General features: G+C 38.3%; 1 protein-coding gene across 1 annotated transcript in view; it reads right to left on the reverse strand.

The window, feature by feature from the left end:
* The window catches only part of Fam171b (family with sequence similarity 171 member B), a 57,773-nt gene that overhangs the window by 6,412 nt on the left and 32,827 nt on the right, over window positions 1-18,534 (reverse strand). Inside the window, exons 2-5 of the mRNA XM_027420063.2 lie at window positions 9,692-9,925; window positions 7,303-7,395; window positions 4,413-4,571; window positions 1,759-1,929 (exon numbers count right to left, since the gene is read on the reverse strand). Coding sequence (XP_027275864.1) covers window positions 1,759-1,929; window positions 4,413-4,571; window positions 7,303-7,395; window positions 9,692-9,925 — 657 coding nt within the window. The remainder of the gene's footprint in view (window positions 1-1,758; window positions 1,930-4,412; window positions 4,572-7,302; window positions 7,396-9,691; window positions 9,926-18,534) is intronic.

Consider the following 18,534-nt stretch of genomic DNA (forward strand, 5'->3'; position numbering starts at 1 on the left):
TGGCTCAATGTATCTCTTTTAGTTGAAGTTAAATTTAGCATAGTGTATATGATAAATTAAAATTTTTAAAAAACTTAAAACATTATTATTATTTGTATGTGATGGTGGGGGTGTGTGATGTGTGGGTGCATGCGCCATAATACACACATGGAGGTCAAAGAACAAATTGTAAAATAGACTCTCCTGTTCTATCATGCATTCTATGAAGCCAACTCAAGTTGGCAGGCTTATGTAAACACCTTTTCCTGTCTAGACATCTCAACAACCCTCAATTTAAAAAATGTTACTCAAAAGAATATTCAAGAAAGGCCTTTTCTAGGAATAATGATCAAAAACCAGAACTCAAATAGCTCATTCTTCCTTAAAATAATTTGAAAACACTGAGTCCCAAATCACTTAAAAGGCTTGTCCCACATGGCACTGCCGGTAAGCGGACTAGACCCCAGATCTCATCTGAACTGACCCAAAACTCTCAGTAGTGGATTACCACTCTTAGTTGCATAGCTTCCACTAATTGAAAGAGCACGGACATATGCAGCTTATCTTTCACAGTGGACGTTTATATGGATTTGGCCTTACAATCCACCCTTCCATTCCCAGTGGCATCAGATCACAAATCTCCCTTGACTTTCTTTCCATTCCCTGTTTTCAGATGGCATGGTGAGTTCAGGATTCCACACCACATCAATGTGTGAGCTAATCCTATATAAAATGTGTACATTCTTCTTGCACAAACTCTATTCTTCAACACAGTGTAGATTCTTCTGTGACTACCAAACAAACCATATCTACCTTTCTGCTAGTCTTCAACCTGACAAAGACAGAAGCTACAGCCCCAACCACCTTCCATTGGACATTTCAAAATCCTACTTTAGGAAGGTGCTAACACAGAGGAAATGGGTGAGAAAGGAGAAAAAGCAAGTTCTGAAAGACCATCCAGGCTCTGTAGCATGCTCTGCACCAGGCCACGCGACTGGACACACCACCCTATTTATTTACTTTTAGAAATCTTTACTACTACTTTATTTATATGGAAACAAACAAAACTAGAGAAAGGGCTTCACAGTTGCCATCTGGGAAGCAAAATGCAATGAATAAAATTGGGACCTCACTTGTGTTATTTATTGTCAAGACAATACAAGACAACACAAAACAATGTGGGTGAATAATGTCCAAATTTTTGTTTGTCTTTACATAATGTGTATGATAGTTAACCTCAATTGTCGGCTTGGTGAGATCTAGAATCACCATGGGAAATGGGCCTTCTTTGGCATGCCTGTGGAGAATTATCTTGAGAAGGCCAGCTGAAATAGGAAGACACAGCCACTGTGAGTGGCACCAATCACTGGGCTATGATCCTGAATGCTGTTAAAGGAAGAAGCCAGCTGAGCACCAGCCTCCATCGTGTTCCACTTCTGGACTGCAGATGCAAAGTGACCAGCTGCCTCAGCCATTCCCCTACTATAGCTTCCCCAACATGATGGACTATAACCATCATGGTTATAAATCAAAGTCAATCCTCTCTCTCTTAAGTTCCTTTTGTCAGGGCATTTTACTATAGCAACTGGAAAAGCAACCAAGATGATGAATTAGTATCATTTCCCCTCACAAACACATGTAACAGTGAGGCCAATTATGGTCCTTAACAAAGTATACAAAATGGTAATGTTAGTGAAAACCTAAATATGTATAATGCTCTAAGGTGAAATACCCAAATATCCAAAAGAAAAATATTCTATTTTCTCTTAGCTACCCTACCTGTGTTCATATCAAATGTCCAAGCAGGTATTCGATCTCCCATGTTTATGTTATTTGTATGTAAAAGAGGAAGATTTACATGAATAGAGCCATCCACCTTCAATTCTTTTCCTCCAGAATATATTTTCACACATATTGCAGCAAGAGGAGACAACTCAATATTTTCCAAACCTAAAAGACAGTATAATTTGTTAAGATTATACTCAGAAGTTGCATATACATAAATTGCTATGGCTCCAAAATTCATTTTTCTCTATTATTTTGTCATTATTATCCATTCTAATACATATTCTATTGGCTGTACAATAAATATTTAAAATATGATTTCAAAATATTTCATAAATAAATGTTGGCTAATAATGTAACATTGACCAATCAGGGTAAGCTTCGGTTAATCTAATTCTCTCTGAGTCATCTGACTTAAGACACTTGAATCCACTTGAATCCAGCTGATTGTCTTTGAAGCCCTAACACCAGTCTAGTGGGTAAAGTTACTTGCTGTACAAGCCTGATAATGTGAGTTTGATTCCTACTGCTCACTAGAAGTTGGAAAGCGAGTACTGGCTCCCAGAAGTTGTCTTCTGGACTCTACTGGCATGCTGCATTGAGTGCACACACTCTATGCCCTAAGTGCTAACCCTAACTTTCAGTTTTAAAAAAAACAAAAGACCAGTAGACTCACAGGGCTCTAGAACTGTATAAATCCAATAGGAGGAAATGATTAAATGGCCAAAGTAGAACCAAGACCACTACAGCACCTGTAACTAGTAGTTGGCAGGCCCCCTTGAGTCCCATAAAGACCAGAGTCTTCCCATAAAATGAACCTCATCCAGCCCACACAAGACATACATAGCCTCGTGCTCAATTTTGAAAAGCTCAAACTGCCTCTTAACTTCAAAAAAAATTAGTCTACTACAATGAAGTTTTGTCATGTATAGTAAAATGAATTCAGTAAAAACCTAAACCTTTTGTAAAATTTTATGAACAAATAGCTAACAAGACTACTTAAAGCTTGGTGTGTGTTGGTATTTTGGCTTATTATCTACAAAATGTAAATGCTACCAGCTGCACGTGACTTTCATATAAAATCTAGACCTTTGGTGCACGGATGACATCTCAAATTCAGTAAGCAGTGTGACCAGTGGCCCCAGACTGGACAAAGCAAAGAAGTCCCCTTACAAGACTCAACATGTTTAAAGCAGGGATTTTGAGAGGAAGCTCATTGTGACCCTGCCGGAGTCTCACATCCTCCAGCACAGCATGAGCTCTCCTGTGGCAGCCAGTTTGTAGCATTCATGCAAATGCCTTTATTTTGCACATCCTCTAACTTACATCTAGAAAAACTTAGTAGGACGTCTCAGAACAACTTCCTCAAGAATCAGGCTTTGGAATAGTGTGAGCTGGAACTGACCAAGAAAGTAGTCCCCAGAAACAACCACTGATGGAGTGGAAACTTAATACACAAGGAAAGATGCCAACAGGGCACATAGGAATGAAAGACAATCATCGAGATAATTCCAGTCCAAGCCTACCAGCCAAAGCCAGGACATGGGAATATTAATGTGTTAACTCCTGTATGCCCCATGTAAGGACAAAACCTGCTTCATAAACCAGGCAGTGCCCTCAGGCAGTGACTTCCATGTGCAGTAGGAAACAGGCTTGTGACAGAAGAGTGGGCTTCTTCTGGCTACAACTATTTATAATTTATAATATATATTATTTCCATAATATGCTCTCCTTTCTAGATTTACCCAAATGAACCAAAAATTTGACACAACTAAAATACTCAAAATTATAAATTGTCTGAGGTAATTTTTAAACAGTGGAGTTTCAGTTAGATTTATAAAGGATAGCAGAAATGGTGTGGCAAATGGGGCTGTGTTTTTAATTTTTTTTTAAAAGCAAAGATCCATTCATCCCTTCACTTTCAAATTATGAGCCTAACATCAGAGCTGTGGACTAGTTTCTTTTTTAGCTAAGATAGATCAAGTAGAAATTATGATAGCTTGCTTAACTCTGTCAAGGTGGTAAATATAACTCTGAGATCACAGCACACTTCCGCTGGCTATTTAACTGACATTTCTCATCAGTTTGCTAAGACTGCCTAGAAAGTCAAACTGGGATACGCATTTAAGTCAAAGTTTCTACATGTATTATTTTTTGCAATAATCACAACTTTTTCTATATTTTGCTTACTTACTTTGGTTCAAATGAATTTAATGAATTAAAATGAAAGGACATTTTGATTAAGTTGGCATAATATATGCCAAGGACAAAGGTACAATTATTCCTTTTTGTTTTGTTTATCTGTTTGTTTTTGGAGACAGGGTTTCTCTGTGTGGCCTAGCTGCCCTAGAACTTGGTTTGTACCCAGGCTGGTCTCGAACTCACAGAAATATGCCTGCCTCTGTCTCTTAAGTGCTGGAATTAAAGATGTGGGCCACCATGCCTGGCTTCTGTATTCTTTTTTTAATGAAAAGCTATTGCTTATAAACAATTTAATACCAGATATTTTTAAAGAAACATGTATTTTGTAAAGCTTCAATGAAAATCAAATATGTAATATTATGTACATAAATAAAAGGTACTTGATGGAATAGTTTTGTGCTGATATTTTTAGACACATGACTACATATTTAAAAACTAGGAAATACCTGGTTTGTTAAGAGTGATTCCAGTCGTATACAGAAAATTGTCCACCTTTAAAAACTGCTGTAGAACTGTTAGGTAGCCAGTCACGTTGCTAATATGATGGTTGTCAGGAAGTTTAATGAAGGCTTTTGAGAACTGAACACTTGGTTGAGATTTGGCATCTGGACAAAGGAAATCCCATTAACAAATGAACAAAAACATATGTATATTAGAAACAGCCTCACTGGTCAGGACATTTTCTTCTACAGGATGTGGTTATAATGAGTTCTGAGTGTTGCCAACATCTCCTATAATTTCTTTAAATTCAGAACTAAGAAGTTTCTTTTTTTCTATATTCATATAATGAGTACTTTTATCCCACAATAGAATCAATCTGTGAACCACAAATGAGCCACTGATGCTTATATGGATACATGTAAGAAACTTGAGTGTAAAGCACAAGTTGTGGGGAAAGATGTCAGTGTAGTATAGTTAATGTAAAGTTCTGGAACATACAAAGGTAACATACAGCATTAGTATTACGTATGTTTCTTTTAGATAACAAAGTACCTCCAGACTAGAACTGTGTGACGCTACCCAGAATTTCTTCATGGCTCTTTCAGATCTCCCTTTAATGAGCCTTACATTGACCATCCTCAGTCTGCATGGTTCTACAGCAGGAGTGAGGTTGATGGTATGTGTCAGAATGGGCCAAGCCCAATCAAGCATCTTGTTCATCTTTAACAATGAGTCTAGTCCCAAGCCTGGATGCAAAATGGAAGGCTTTTTTTGTCTCCCAAGGTCCCATCTTGTAACCCAAAATGAGAGTTTGTTTAAAAATGGAGGCAATGTTCACATGGTAGAATTGAGAAATGGAGAAAGGAAAAACTATTTTTCAGTTATTCCAACTTGACTGCTTCAGATTAAGTCTTGCCTGAAGTTGACCCTGCTTTGTAAAAGATAAATGGTTCCTTTGGAATTATGCTAGTTTAGGATAGGTTTTCAACAATTTTCAATAACTGTCCTTCAGCACATTCAGCCACATACTGAAATGAGTATGTTTCCCAATCAGATAGGCACACAGTAATTTTAAAGTCTTCTAAATGCCAGATTCCAGGCATATACATATTACCTCATTTCAGTGGTGTTGAATTGACTCTCTTCAGATGTTTATCAGTTGAAAACTCAATGACATATTGGTATGTCTATAACCAATGCAATTTAACAAGCCAAGGATAAATTCCAAAATTAAAGTTGTAAGTTATCAGATACATTACCTTTGGCTTTGGACTTTAATAAGATCACCAATAAAGGTAGAAGAAATCATTTAAGTTGTAACGATGAAAAATGCATCAAATTTTAAAAATTTGTGTGATAATAAAAGAATAATGTCAGATGATTCTTAAAATCAGTTTCTATGATTTTTCCAAAAGGGAGAAAAAGAACTCCTATAAAACACTGGAGTGAAACAGCACAGTTATATCTTCATTATTATTTGGTTAAGATATTTGAGGAAACACTTGGGTATTTTCAGATCACTCAAACTATTATCTAATACAGTCACTTTTAAAATATGTGACTTTTATATATGAAGATATCACAATGAAATACACTATTTTGTATGTTAACCTAAATAATAAAATTTTTAAAATGTGGCTTAATAATGCAGAATATACACATTTCTTCCAAGTAAAGATAAGCATCCTAAATAAATTACCGGCATTTCCTAAGAAAAGTTTTCATTTTTTCTATTCCCATCCACAAACACATTCACATATACTAAACACACCCTATTACATACACCAAATGCTTTCTTGATGAAGTACTTTATGAGCATTAAGAAGAGAAGTGGGTACTTTATGGAGAGATGTAACAACATCAGAAACATCTGTACCTAGTTTCATTAAAACCCCAGCAGCATGAAACCAGGACCTCTGTAGCCATGGTGCCACACAAAACTCATCGTAGTCCGCCACATGCTTGCAAAATAAGTAACAAATGCTCTAACATCTAGGGTAAGAGGGTCTAAAGCCCTACTTAGTAAGTCACTCCATAATTAATCAAGTCCAAGTTCTAGTTCTAATGAGTACTATTAAGTGTCCCTATTTAGTACTTCAGAGATGCTTACATTAGCTTCTAAATGTGGATTTTCACAAGCAGTTCTTTAGGCCATGCCTCTCTTGGTTGACTCATTCATGAAGATTTCCTGCCTTTTAGTCATTTCCATTGTTTCAGCACTGAACATTAATTGACCAACACAAATCAAACAGATAGTTTAATTCATGAAGGCATTATGTATTATCTATCAAAGAGAAACAAAATGTCTAGTTTTCTCCTAAGCATCAAATAAGGGGTACATGGAGGTACAGAAAAGGTCCAAGTGTCATCTTCATAGTTGGTAAAGCAGGGAAGAAACACTCTGAACCAATACCCCCAAAAGAGGTTTTTTGACCTCCTTCTTGTGGACATGCAAGTAGCAAGTACCACCAGTGAAGGCTGCCTAGAAGATGGGTACTGCCCAGTCACAGGCCTCTCCTGTATTAGCAGCCAGATTCACACTAAACACACAGGAGGAAATAGTAACAGCTAGGGAGCGCAGAGGTCTGGGAAACTTGTCTGTCCTTGTCACAGTTTCACCAGACGTACAGTCCCCACTGAGAGATGAGACAGTGAGGACAGACAGAAATTTCTACTACTTCCTCCTCACATCATAGATTCCCAGGTGCAGTGGATCCTGAAGATAATTATGTTTAATACCCAAAAATATAATTTTATAGTAAGATAAAAACTGGTACAGATCATCTTACTACCATCAATACCCAACGTGGACTTTTGTCAAGTTACAATCAATGCTGATTCTCTTATAAAACAGTCACTCAAAGAACTTCCTTAGTAAAAACGTAGTAGACTTACCAGCTAATTTTCCGGTAATCAAAACAGTGTCTTCAAAGAGCCATATATTTGCTTGGCTTTGCGGGAAGAGTGAAAGTGTAACTGAAGAATATACTGTGAAATACAATACAATAAAAATGTTTAACAAAGGGGAAACTGAGGCAGGTATAGTTCTGTCACAGTGTGCCCCAAAAGCTTCTTTATATATACCCAAAGGGCTCTACACTTGCTCATCCATGTTCATGGCTTTATTCATGATAGCCAGAAACTGGAAATAGTTTAGATGTCCATCAGCCAATGAATGGATAATGAAAAAGTGGTAAATTTACACAATGGAATATGATTCAGCTGTTAAGGAACATGAAATTTTCAGGTAAGTTGATGGAGGGAGCTAGAAACAAGCATTACAAGTAAGGTAACCCAGAGCCCAAAAGACAAATATTGTATGTTTTTTCATATATATGGATGTTAGCTTTAAAGCTTTAGATGTGTGTGTGTTTCAATTAAAACAATCACAAAGGCTAGGTACCTAGTAAGGGTCCAAGGCAGAGGATGGGTCCTTCCAAGGAAAGTGAAATAGAATGTCATTATAAAGAAATAACGGGAAAACTGGAATAGGAAAATTAAAGGGAGAGGGGTAGGAGAGCAGAGTAAAGAAGGGAACATGGGGAGGGACATTAGCACTAAAGGCCATCTCAAAGCTGTATGGAAACTTACTACTGTAGGAGCTTCCTAAAATATATATACATTTGAGAAACTTAAGTTAAATCATCATACAATGGGGAAGACAATGCCCTTACCTAGACATCTCATGCTACTAAGTAAATCCCTCAGTGCCAGGAATGGGTTACAACTTGTTGAGTCATTGGACAAAGAGGTACCATAGATTCTCACCCTCAAGCATCACAGACAATTGCCAAGGTTACTAGTTACCCTCATCTCCTAATGGTAAGGACCCTATTGCTGAAGACATTGCATACTTACATCATTGAACATGTAGAAACCTAGTGAAGACCAACTGGAAGCTTCACCCCTACTGACTATCATCTATGGTGCCGGAAAGTACTCTATACACTACCAGAAGAGACGGGTAATCATCAATATCACCCAGCCACAAACCCTGAGGCCTACAACAGTGACTTCTCTGGAAGGTAGACAGGTATAATAGTGGCACAAATATTATGGAACTAGCCAACCACTTTATTGAACTTAAAACTCACTCTGTGATATGGAACCCATACCTTACATTACTAAAGCAACTAAAACTTGAGACTAAATAGGTCATGGGCTCTAAGAGAAACTTAGTATGATCATTCTGTTAATGGAGCACAGCAATAAAATGACTGCTAATGATATATTGCTACACACAAAGATCAGTGCCTCATTCGACTCTCATTAGAGAATTTTCTTTGCAGGTAAGGATAATTGCCACAGGCATCCACAACTGGGCAATGCCCAAGCCTCCATGGAGGATGAAGTGCCTTCATGATTGCTGTGATCCCACAAAAGAAAGCTGTGGTGTTAAAATGTAGAGCTTTCATTGGTTAAGAGCACTGACTGTTCTTCCAGAGGTCCTGAGTTCAATTCCCAGCAACCACATGGTGGCTCACAACCACCTTGAATGAGACCCGGTGCCCTCTGCTGGAGTGCAGGCAGAAGACTGTATACATAATAAATAAAAAAATAAATAAAATCTAAAAAAAAAAAAGAACAATACTGTTCAAAATAATGTGGAGCTTTTGGAGTAATTAAGAGAACAGAGGCTTTGTCAATGGAATTAAATTGCCTTTAAAAAAAAATAGCACCACTCTCTTAGCCTAGACACACAGGAGAGGAGGGCCTAGGCCCTGCCCCAAATGACTTGACAGATTTTAATGATCCTTCATGGAAGGCCTTACCCTCCCTAGGAAGTGGATAGGGGATAGAATGGAGGGGGGAGCGTTGAGGGGTAAGGGGGGATAGGAGGGAGAGGGAACTGGGATTGATATGTAAAATAAGATTGTTTCTAATTTAAATGAAATTTATATATTAAAAAAAAGAAAAATTAGCACCAAAGACTCTTCCATGTGAGGACAAAGTGAGAAGTTGACATCTATAAAATGGAAAGTAGTTACATAAATCAGAAAGCAGGCCTTCACCAGACAGTAAACCCATTGCCATTTCAACCTTGGTCTTCCTCACCTCCAGAAGTGTGTGAAATATCTTTGTTGTTTACAAGCTACCTAGTTTGTGGTGTTTTGTTTTAGTGTTCCAAACAGACAAAGACTATTTTCTACAAATTTTCCTTTCCTTCTAAACATATTTTATGGGATTCTTGTAGGTATTGTCATTTTCAGCTCAACAGATTCTCCTCCAACAGAGGAAGAAATCGTTTACATTTGTGAGTCCAAAATACCACTGTAGTACTTACTTGGCATCCTTCCAGTTTTCCAAGGCAGAGGTGTCAAGACATAGCCATCTTTGTAAGCAATGATGGTTAAGCTGAGTCCTAATTGGTAGGGTACTTTTATCAATACTGCTCCATTGTTTCTAGTTACCATAGAATTTGTCTTTGTGTAGTTAACAAATACCTCCACAACTGCTTGATTCAGGTATTGGCGACTGATGATGTCATTCACCTGGACTTTTAGCATAAATACAGACACTGGAAGAAAAAATAAAGCCAGAAACTGAATCCAGTCAAACCCTAGAATGTACGGCATTGCACATTCAATACTTCTGAAGAACAAGACAAAGCTTTTTTTTTTTTTTTTTAATTTAGGAGGTATACATTAATGGCTGTACCAAAAGGTAAAAACCATTCCAACCAATTCAATATTCTTTGTAAAACAAAATAAATTAGTATATTTATTATTAATAAGTCACAGTATTATTATAATTTTGTCATTTAAAAGGATAGCAGTGAACTGCTCTTGAGGAAAATATATTTTTAACTTGCCTTCAACTTACAGAATTTTAACACTAATTGAATACACCCATTCATAGCAAGCTCCTTCATTTTCTGATGGCTAGTAGTCAGGGAATGTGTTACTGTTTCAACTACATGAAATATCACACAGAAATGATTCTCCAAAATCTGAAAGCCATTCTTCCTTGCCCACACAAGATGTCGCACTAATCTAAAGTGAAGACAATGAGATGAGAATTAAAGCCAGCTCTACTGGACCCTCTCTGTCTTATTGCTCATGTGCAGACCCTGACTGTATGTTCACTGGGGTTTACCCCTCGTGATTTCTGGCAAAAACAAAGAACATGCACCATGGAGACGCCTTGGGGAGGAAGTACCACAGCACCCTGGAAGTGGGCTCTGGAGTGAGTCAAGATCTACTATTCTATCCCTTAGATTCGTGACCACAGGTCTGTCACCCTTATGTCCAAATGCTAGTCTGAAACACTGGGAGAATGGCCATTGCTTAAGGAAACAAAATGAAGTTAATGCAAATATATTTGGTTGTTAACATGATTAGTAATAATGTTTTTTTCTAAAGTTGGAAAACCATTAAGGACTGATGATGATGCTCTGTATTTGAAAAAAAAAATTTTCCTTAATATTTTATCAAGAAAAGCATGTGAGGTAAAAAGAGAAATCCTACTTCATGTTGGCTAAGCCACAGTACTGCTAACAAATCACTATCAGACCTGTTTATTCCAACTTTGTTAACCACACCCAAATTGTTTTGCGATCGTTTTAAATATAAATAGAACTAATTAACAATCACTCCATCCTTGGGAAGGCACATTTCAGCAGACTGGAAAACAAAATAGTTCTGATCCACTCAAGAGCCTAAAGATGAGGATAAATGTCACATGAATGTATCTCAAAGAATACATCATTGCAATCATTGTTGAGAACTTTAATTCTTAACACCAACTAAAAAGAAAAAATTATGCCGAAACCCTGTGTGTGTATGCATACACATATACACACACCCGAATTCAAGGCATCAAACTTTTTTAAAAAATAAATTTTTGATATTATAATATTATTACATTATTTCTCCTTTCCCTTTCCTCCCTCTAAACCTTCAGATATACCCTTCCTCTCTTTCAACTCCATGACCCTTTTTTCTTTTTTCTTTCTCTCTATTTTTTATTTAAATTAGAAACAAGATTATTTTTTATTCTTTAATTACTACTCATATTTACATATCATTCCCCCCATTCCCTTGTCTTCCCATCCTCCCAAGTTCCTCACCAACCCCTCCAACCCATCCCCCAACTCCTCCCCAGGGATAGTGAGGCCCTCCACGGGGGATCTTCAAAGTCCGTCATATCATTTGGGGGAAGGGCATGGGCTGCAATAGTATCCCTCCATAGGGAATGAGCTCCCAAAGTTCATTTGTGCTCTAGGGATAAAGACTGGCTCCACTGTTAGAGGTCCCATAAACTGTCTTGGCCTCCTGGCTGGCACCCACATTCAGAGGGCTTGGTTCAGTCCAATGCTGTTTCCCCAGCTTTATGACTAGGATCTCCAGGTAGGTCAGGTCCAGTTTCTGTTTGTTTCTCCAAGAATATTTAACATGTCAATCCCAGTTCCATCTCCCTCCTCTCCTCCCCTGCCACCCCCAAATAATACCCTACCTATCTCATACCCTTTCTGCTCCCCAGGGAGGCTGAGGCCTTTCATAAGGGGTCTTCAGAGTCTGTCCTATCCTTTGGGATAGGACCTAGGCCCACCCCCTTATGTCTAGGCTCAGGAAGCATCCCTCAATGTGGAATGGGTTCCCAAAGTCTATTCCTATACTAGGGATAAGTACTGATCTACTACAAAAAGCCCCATAAATTTCAGAGGTCTCCTCACTGGCACCTACATTCATGGGGTCTGGATCAGTCCCATGGTGGTTTTCCAGCGATCAGTCTGGGAATCAAGAGTTCCCCTTTGTTCAGCTGTTTCTGTGGGTTTCACCAGTCTGGCCACACACACACACACACACACACACACACACACACGCATGTATGTGTGTATATTCCTAAGTACAACCCACTCTGTGTGTATAATGTTACTTGCATATGTTTTCAGGGATAACCATTTGCTATTAAATAACCAATCAGTGTGCCTTTTCCTGAGGAAGACTAATTCCTCACACTTGGAGCATTATTCAGTTGCCTGTAGTTCTTTGAGGTTTGAGGCCCTCTGGGCTGATGCCTTCTAGCTTAATGGGAACAATAACTCTTGCATAAGCAAAATATTGTAATGTACACGACACAATGGATTTCTATGCTAAATGTAGTTCAATGGGTCCAGCTACTCAGTCAGCCACCTCAACCACGGGAGTCAAGCCTCCAGCACTTTGAGAGGAAATGAAGATGCAGAGGCTCACAGCCCTAGAACTGAACTAGCCTAGAAAACCTATGAGCCCTAAGTCGTGTGATTTCAGCACTGTCCCCAAGTTTCCTTTCAGACTACAAGCATCTTCATAATCCCTCTCTGAGCTCCCTGAATTTATTATAGCCAGAGGTTGTGTTGCTTGTCTCTGAAACACAAACCATAAATGCTACAGGGTACAAGTATAAATATATGTGCTTAGTTGATAGGCCACTCTATTTTGTATAAGAGAAAGTAAAGGAAGAAAGAATAATATTAAGTACCAAAAAAAATGGAGAGAGAGAGAAAAAGATGAATCAAAACCTGGATGAAACCAAAAGTTAAATGAATTTTCTATTTAAATTTTATAAAGTACCTGTAGCAACAAACTGTACTTAGTTCCTTCTAGATTGTACTAAGAAATAAGATGCAAAGAGGGTTTTATTAATTCATGCACTTCAAATATCAGTTTAAAAAAAATCTCAGAGCTTTTCAATTAAAAAAAAAAACCCAATGGGTGGATAAGATCCTAAAGGAAATTCACAAAATAATTGAAAATCCCATTTGCTCTAAGCTTATGAAAGAACAGAGAACAAAATAAAGAACTGTGGCTCCAGATGACCCAAAGCTGGGCTTGATTGATAAAATAATTTAAAACAATCCCTCCCTCAGAAGTGCTACAAATTTGATCAGAAAACCTACATAGGGGGAAAAAAGATTATCAACACTACAGTGTCACTCCCTGGTGATGATCCTGCAGCTACACTTTCAATCACCTAATAAGCTTAGGGAACAAGGAGGCCTGACTAGCAAACTCTTCTCTAGCTCAGCTTGGAAAAACACTAATCATCTTTGCTCTTGTAGTTTTTTCCTCCCTGACTCCACCTGATGAAGCTGGCATCCTAAATATGAGCATTCTCTCTCTTTCTCTCTCTCTCTCTCTCTCTCTCTCTCTCTCTCTCTCTCTCTCTCTCTCACACACACACACACACACACACACACACACACACACACACACGCTTCTGTGCACAAGCACACTGGGTTCATTGCTGGAACTACATGTTATCCTATTCAACAAACCTACAAATCATCTCCTAATGTTAAGGCAAGGAGAAATGAAGCCAGTAAGTCCCTCTGATACCACCACCCAAGCTCTTTGTCCTATATTATCCCTTAGCTGTGACCCTCATCATATTTACTGGTCTATTTCCTCCTCAACAATCCTTAGAGGCAAACACTCATTTGTTATTTTTGGGCCTCTTTCCCCAATCCTTGAACATGGTTTGTCTCTCACCCAGTAAACAGCAAAAGTATTTTGAAAAGAAAAAGGAGCAAAACATCGGCTGAAAGCTTGAAGGTCTGGTCAAAACAATTTAAAGGGCGTAAGTTATAAAGAATTGCCTGTTCATGGCTTAAAGAGAATGCTCTGACTTCTACATGGCAGCTGATGAAGCAGGCAGCATTGGCAGCCACAAGCACTCCGTATCTACTGCACCCCCTTCCCCATTCCCTCTAAACAAAAACACTTTGTCATTACATGAAGCAGATACCACGATTAAATATATATAATTTTCAACCAGCAATGCAATTGTCTCCATGATCTACCTACTTTTCTCCATTGTTTAGTCAGCTTTCTGTGAGCATATTATTTTCTCTGTCACTTAATTATAACCATTATTTCATGGTCACATAATCTTCTTTTCAATATGTCACCACTGGTTTAAAAATGGTCGGATAACAAATAATTACAACTGCACTAAGAAACATATAATTTAAATGCTGAAAAAAAAAACCTAAAATAAAACACATTTTGATGAGATTCATCCTTCGATTACTGATTAACACTTATTATGTGTATTAAGTGGTGTGAAACACCAAAATTCAATGAATATTAAATCAGCTTAAAGAAATGTCCTTTTCATAGGCCCTGTCCTGGATGATATGACAGACTTCGGGGATCCCCCTTGGAGGGCCTCACCCCTCCCTGGAGAGCAGAGGGGGGACGGGGGAGGAGAGAGGGAGAGGGAGCTGGGATTGACATGTGAAGCAGGCTTGTCTCTGATTTAAATTACAAATGTTATAAAAAATGAAATGTCCTTTTAAGAGGACAGTTTCCCATTGTATAGGGTGGGTAAGTCAAGTTCTGGAAAGGGTTTTTTAAAATACTTATAGGTATATAATTGGGTGACACCAACATCTTGATGTGGGATGGGTGAAAAAATTACAAGCCTGCTTCTTCCTGAATCTGGCAACATTTCATTGTGTTGTATCCAATATGTAGGTTACAACTGTGCGAAGACGACACCACTGAAGGCACAGATTTCTCTGGTGTAAAATCCAGCCTACATTTTCCCCAGTGTGCTGGAAGCAACTACAATAATTTCATTTACTAGACTGCAACGTCTTCCTAGAATTATAATGCTGAAATAAAAGCCTTTATAAACTGAGTGGTACATACTTTAAGGAAATAAATCCAAAAGACTTTAGGAGAATATGTAATCCTCAGTGAAAAATAGGCAGCAATGAGCTCATAGAAATATAGTTTTAAAGATGTTTGTTATGAATACAGACAAATGTTTACCACTATGAATTCATTCAGCAAATGGTCAGTAACTGCCGACTTCAGGTCACATCAGCACTAGGGCAGTGTTGGGGATGAGTACTTTAATAGAGTCTTGGGGAAGGTTAGCTAGAGGGGAAACAACATATGAGTGGGGGAAAAGACTGCAAAATTTCCGATGATAGTGGAAGTGAAAGTGATACTGAAACAGACAAAAGCACTTTCTATAATACATAATGTAATGTTCAATGAAATTAAACAGAAGTTACTTCAGAGCTAATATGCTAAAAATTCGTATAAAAGCCAAGATATGGATTCAATATCTACTTTGGAGTCAATATCTACACTGGCATTTTAAACAAGGGGCTTTTTGACATTTTTGTGTAGAGAGCCTAGTGGGCCTGGCCAAGCCTTCTCTGGTTTTCTCTATGATCTGACTTTTGGTCCCTTCCTACAGAGCAGTCACACTGACAACTCTAAAGATGCCACATTTCTGCTTCTGACCCAAATCAGACTTTAGTGGGGACATTCAAAGGCCACTTTTGCTCTCCATAAACCACTTTATACATTTAATATTCAGTCACAGATATGTCTTAATTTATATCTGGGCATACAGCTATCTTAAAGCTATAAATAGAAAATATCTGGTTCTAATTTAGATGGCTGTGTATTTAAAGCTTTGAGGTGAGATATACCAGGCTTGGTTTCATTAAAGAGGATATCGATTCACAGCTAAAGGCTAGCATCCAAAATCCTCTGGCACCTGCCTCCACTTTCCTATGTAACCTATTTCCCTCTAATTCCGCTCTTCCATCATGTTCTGGCAAACCACAACCTGCACACCAACTCTGACCCAGTGACTGATTTTATACAATTTTCTTGTAACACAGTCAAACTCATTCATCCATGAATCTATGGCTAGTTTTCCTACACTGGCAAAGTTGACAGTTCTATCAGTGACCATATGGCCTATGAAGACTAGGGTCTGCTAAGACTAACATATCTACTATCAAGAAAATAAAAGTTTGCAGAACCGTTCTCTGTGTTTGTACATAAATGGATCACTAGTCACTATGGAAGACCAACCCACTTGTTGGCTCTAATATAACTATTCATTTCTTTCTTCTATTTCAAATACATAACATCCTGGCTAGTTTTATGTAAACTTGGCACAAGCTGAGTCATTGGAGAAGAGAGAGCCTTGACTGAGAAAATGCCTCCAAAATATAGGGCTGCAGACCAGCCTGTAGGATATTTTCTTAATTATTGATGGGGGATGGTCCAGTCCATTGTTGGTGGGGCTGCCCTGAGCTGATGGTCCTGGGTTCTATAAGAAAGCAAGCTACTTTTCCAGAGACCCCAGGTTCAATTTACAGCAGGTCACAACTGTAACTCCAGTTCCAAGGAATCCAACACCCTCACACAGACACATATTAAGGTCATACACCAATGCACATAAAGAGTAATTAATTAATTAATTAATTAATTAAAGTCTGGCCAGGCAGTGGTAGTGCAAGTCTTTAATCCCAGCACTCGGGAGGAGGAGGCAGAGGCAGGCAGATTGCTGTGAATTCGAGGTTGTCCTGGTCTACAGAGCTAGTTCTAGGACAGCCAGAACTGTTATATAGAGAATCCTTGTCTTGGGAAATAAGTCACAGAGAGAAAGACAGTAAGCAGCACCCTTCCCACAGCCTCTCCATCAGCTCCTGCCTCCAGGTTCCTGACCAGTTTGAGTTCCTGTCGACATTTCCTTCAATGATAAATAGTGATGTCGAAGAATAAGTCAAATAAAACCTTTCTTCCTCAACTTGCTTTGGTTATGGTATTTTACCACAGCAATAGTAACCTTAACTAAGACAAGAAACTTTTAAAAGACCTCTGCTATGCAAATCTCAATTCACTCTTTGGTTTAAGTCAAACTCTCCCTTTTCAAATATATATCTCCATGACATCTAGATTCTATTCTGACAGGTCCCAGAGCTCATGAATCTGCTGGTATTTGCTTGGCAATCCTACATATCAGGCTTCTCGATCTACAAGGCAACTTAATAACCAAAAATTTCCCACTCTGCCTGGTGTTCTTATAGAGCTTGATAAGGGTTGCCATGTGGACATACACTGGTTGGAAAAGGATGGAGCTTGGAAAGGACAGGTGAGGTAAAAAAAAAAAAAAAAAAAAAGGTGTAGAGCAACGAGGAGAATGGAGAAGACCAAATTCAGCCACGTTCCCGGGAGAAGCAGGTAGCTCTCCTGAAATCACTGCCTGATTCTAACTTCAGTACTTAGCACAAAGATTTGAGGCCACTCCCATAGTCTCAAGTGAAGAATACATTGCTACAATAACAGCAATAAACATTAAGAGTCCTTTTGGTTGGGAAGCTAAGATGATGTTGCATGAAAACATTTAACCTGGAAAGTTCACTACAGAATTCATAAGGGCAGAGCTTCCTAAATGTAAGACACTGTGCCACAGAAAAAAAATTAAACCTTTTATTATCACAGTTATAAACAAGGACCAAGAGGGTGTTTTTGTAAGCCTTTCTTCCAAGATATGAGCTATTTCCCTATTTAATTGAAACAAGAGTTGAAGGCTTAGAAAGGAGCCAAGGATAGCAAAGGAGCTTAGAAAGAGAAAGGATATATAATTATGCACTCTATAAGGCAGAGCGGAGAGGACTTACACAGCTTAATCTTTGCAAGCATTTCAAACAGACACACTAACCACCTTCCTTCAAAGGCACAAAATGGCACTGAATTAAAAAAAAAAAAAAAAAAACTCAGTAAAAGTAGAAAAGCCACCTTCTCATTGCTTAAGCCCCAGAATTGGATGCAAAAATATTATTGGTTGTTGAGAAGAAAGGGAATGGAAGGGAGGGGAGGGGAGGAGAGAGGAGGGGAGAGAAAGAAAAGAAGGAAAGAAAGAAAAAGAAAATACTGTTTATCTTGGAAACAAATTCATTTGCAATTAACTGTAAACTAGTGTTTATTACAGAGAAAATGTCAAATCTAAGAAATTAAAGAGATACCCAAGGACACAGTCTTCAAAGGGTTAAAAAAAATGGTATAGAACAAATAAAATCCTGGCTGTTCCCAGTAGGCTTAAAAGGTTAAAGTGTGGTTCACCAAAGCTAAGAAAATAGATCACACGAAGAGTCTTTCTGAACAAGCAACTCAGTTGGGGAGGAATTGAGAGCCCCTAAGCTATTGGGATTTGACTCAGCTCCTTCTACCCACAGAGCCCTTTTCCTCCGTGGAAATGAATTAGCTTTACCCAAGCTCCTAAACACACTACCCAAGCTTACTCCATGGGCATTTATTATCCTAACATTTTTTTCTTTTGTTTCAATTTTTTATACTGCCTGTCTTAGTTAAGGTTTTTATTGCTGTG

This window comes from Cricetulus griseus, chromosome 6 (genome assembly GCF_003668045.3).
Source record: "Cricetulus griseus strain 17A/GY chromosome 6, alternate assembly CriGri-PICRH-1.0, whole genome shotgun sequence".
In the NCBI taxonomy this organism is placed as follows: Eukaryota; Metazoa; Chordata; class Mammalia; order Rodentia; family Cricetidae; genus Cricetulus; species Cricetulus griseus.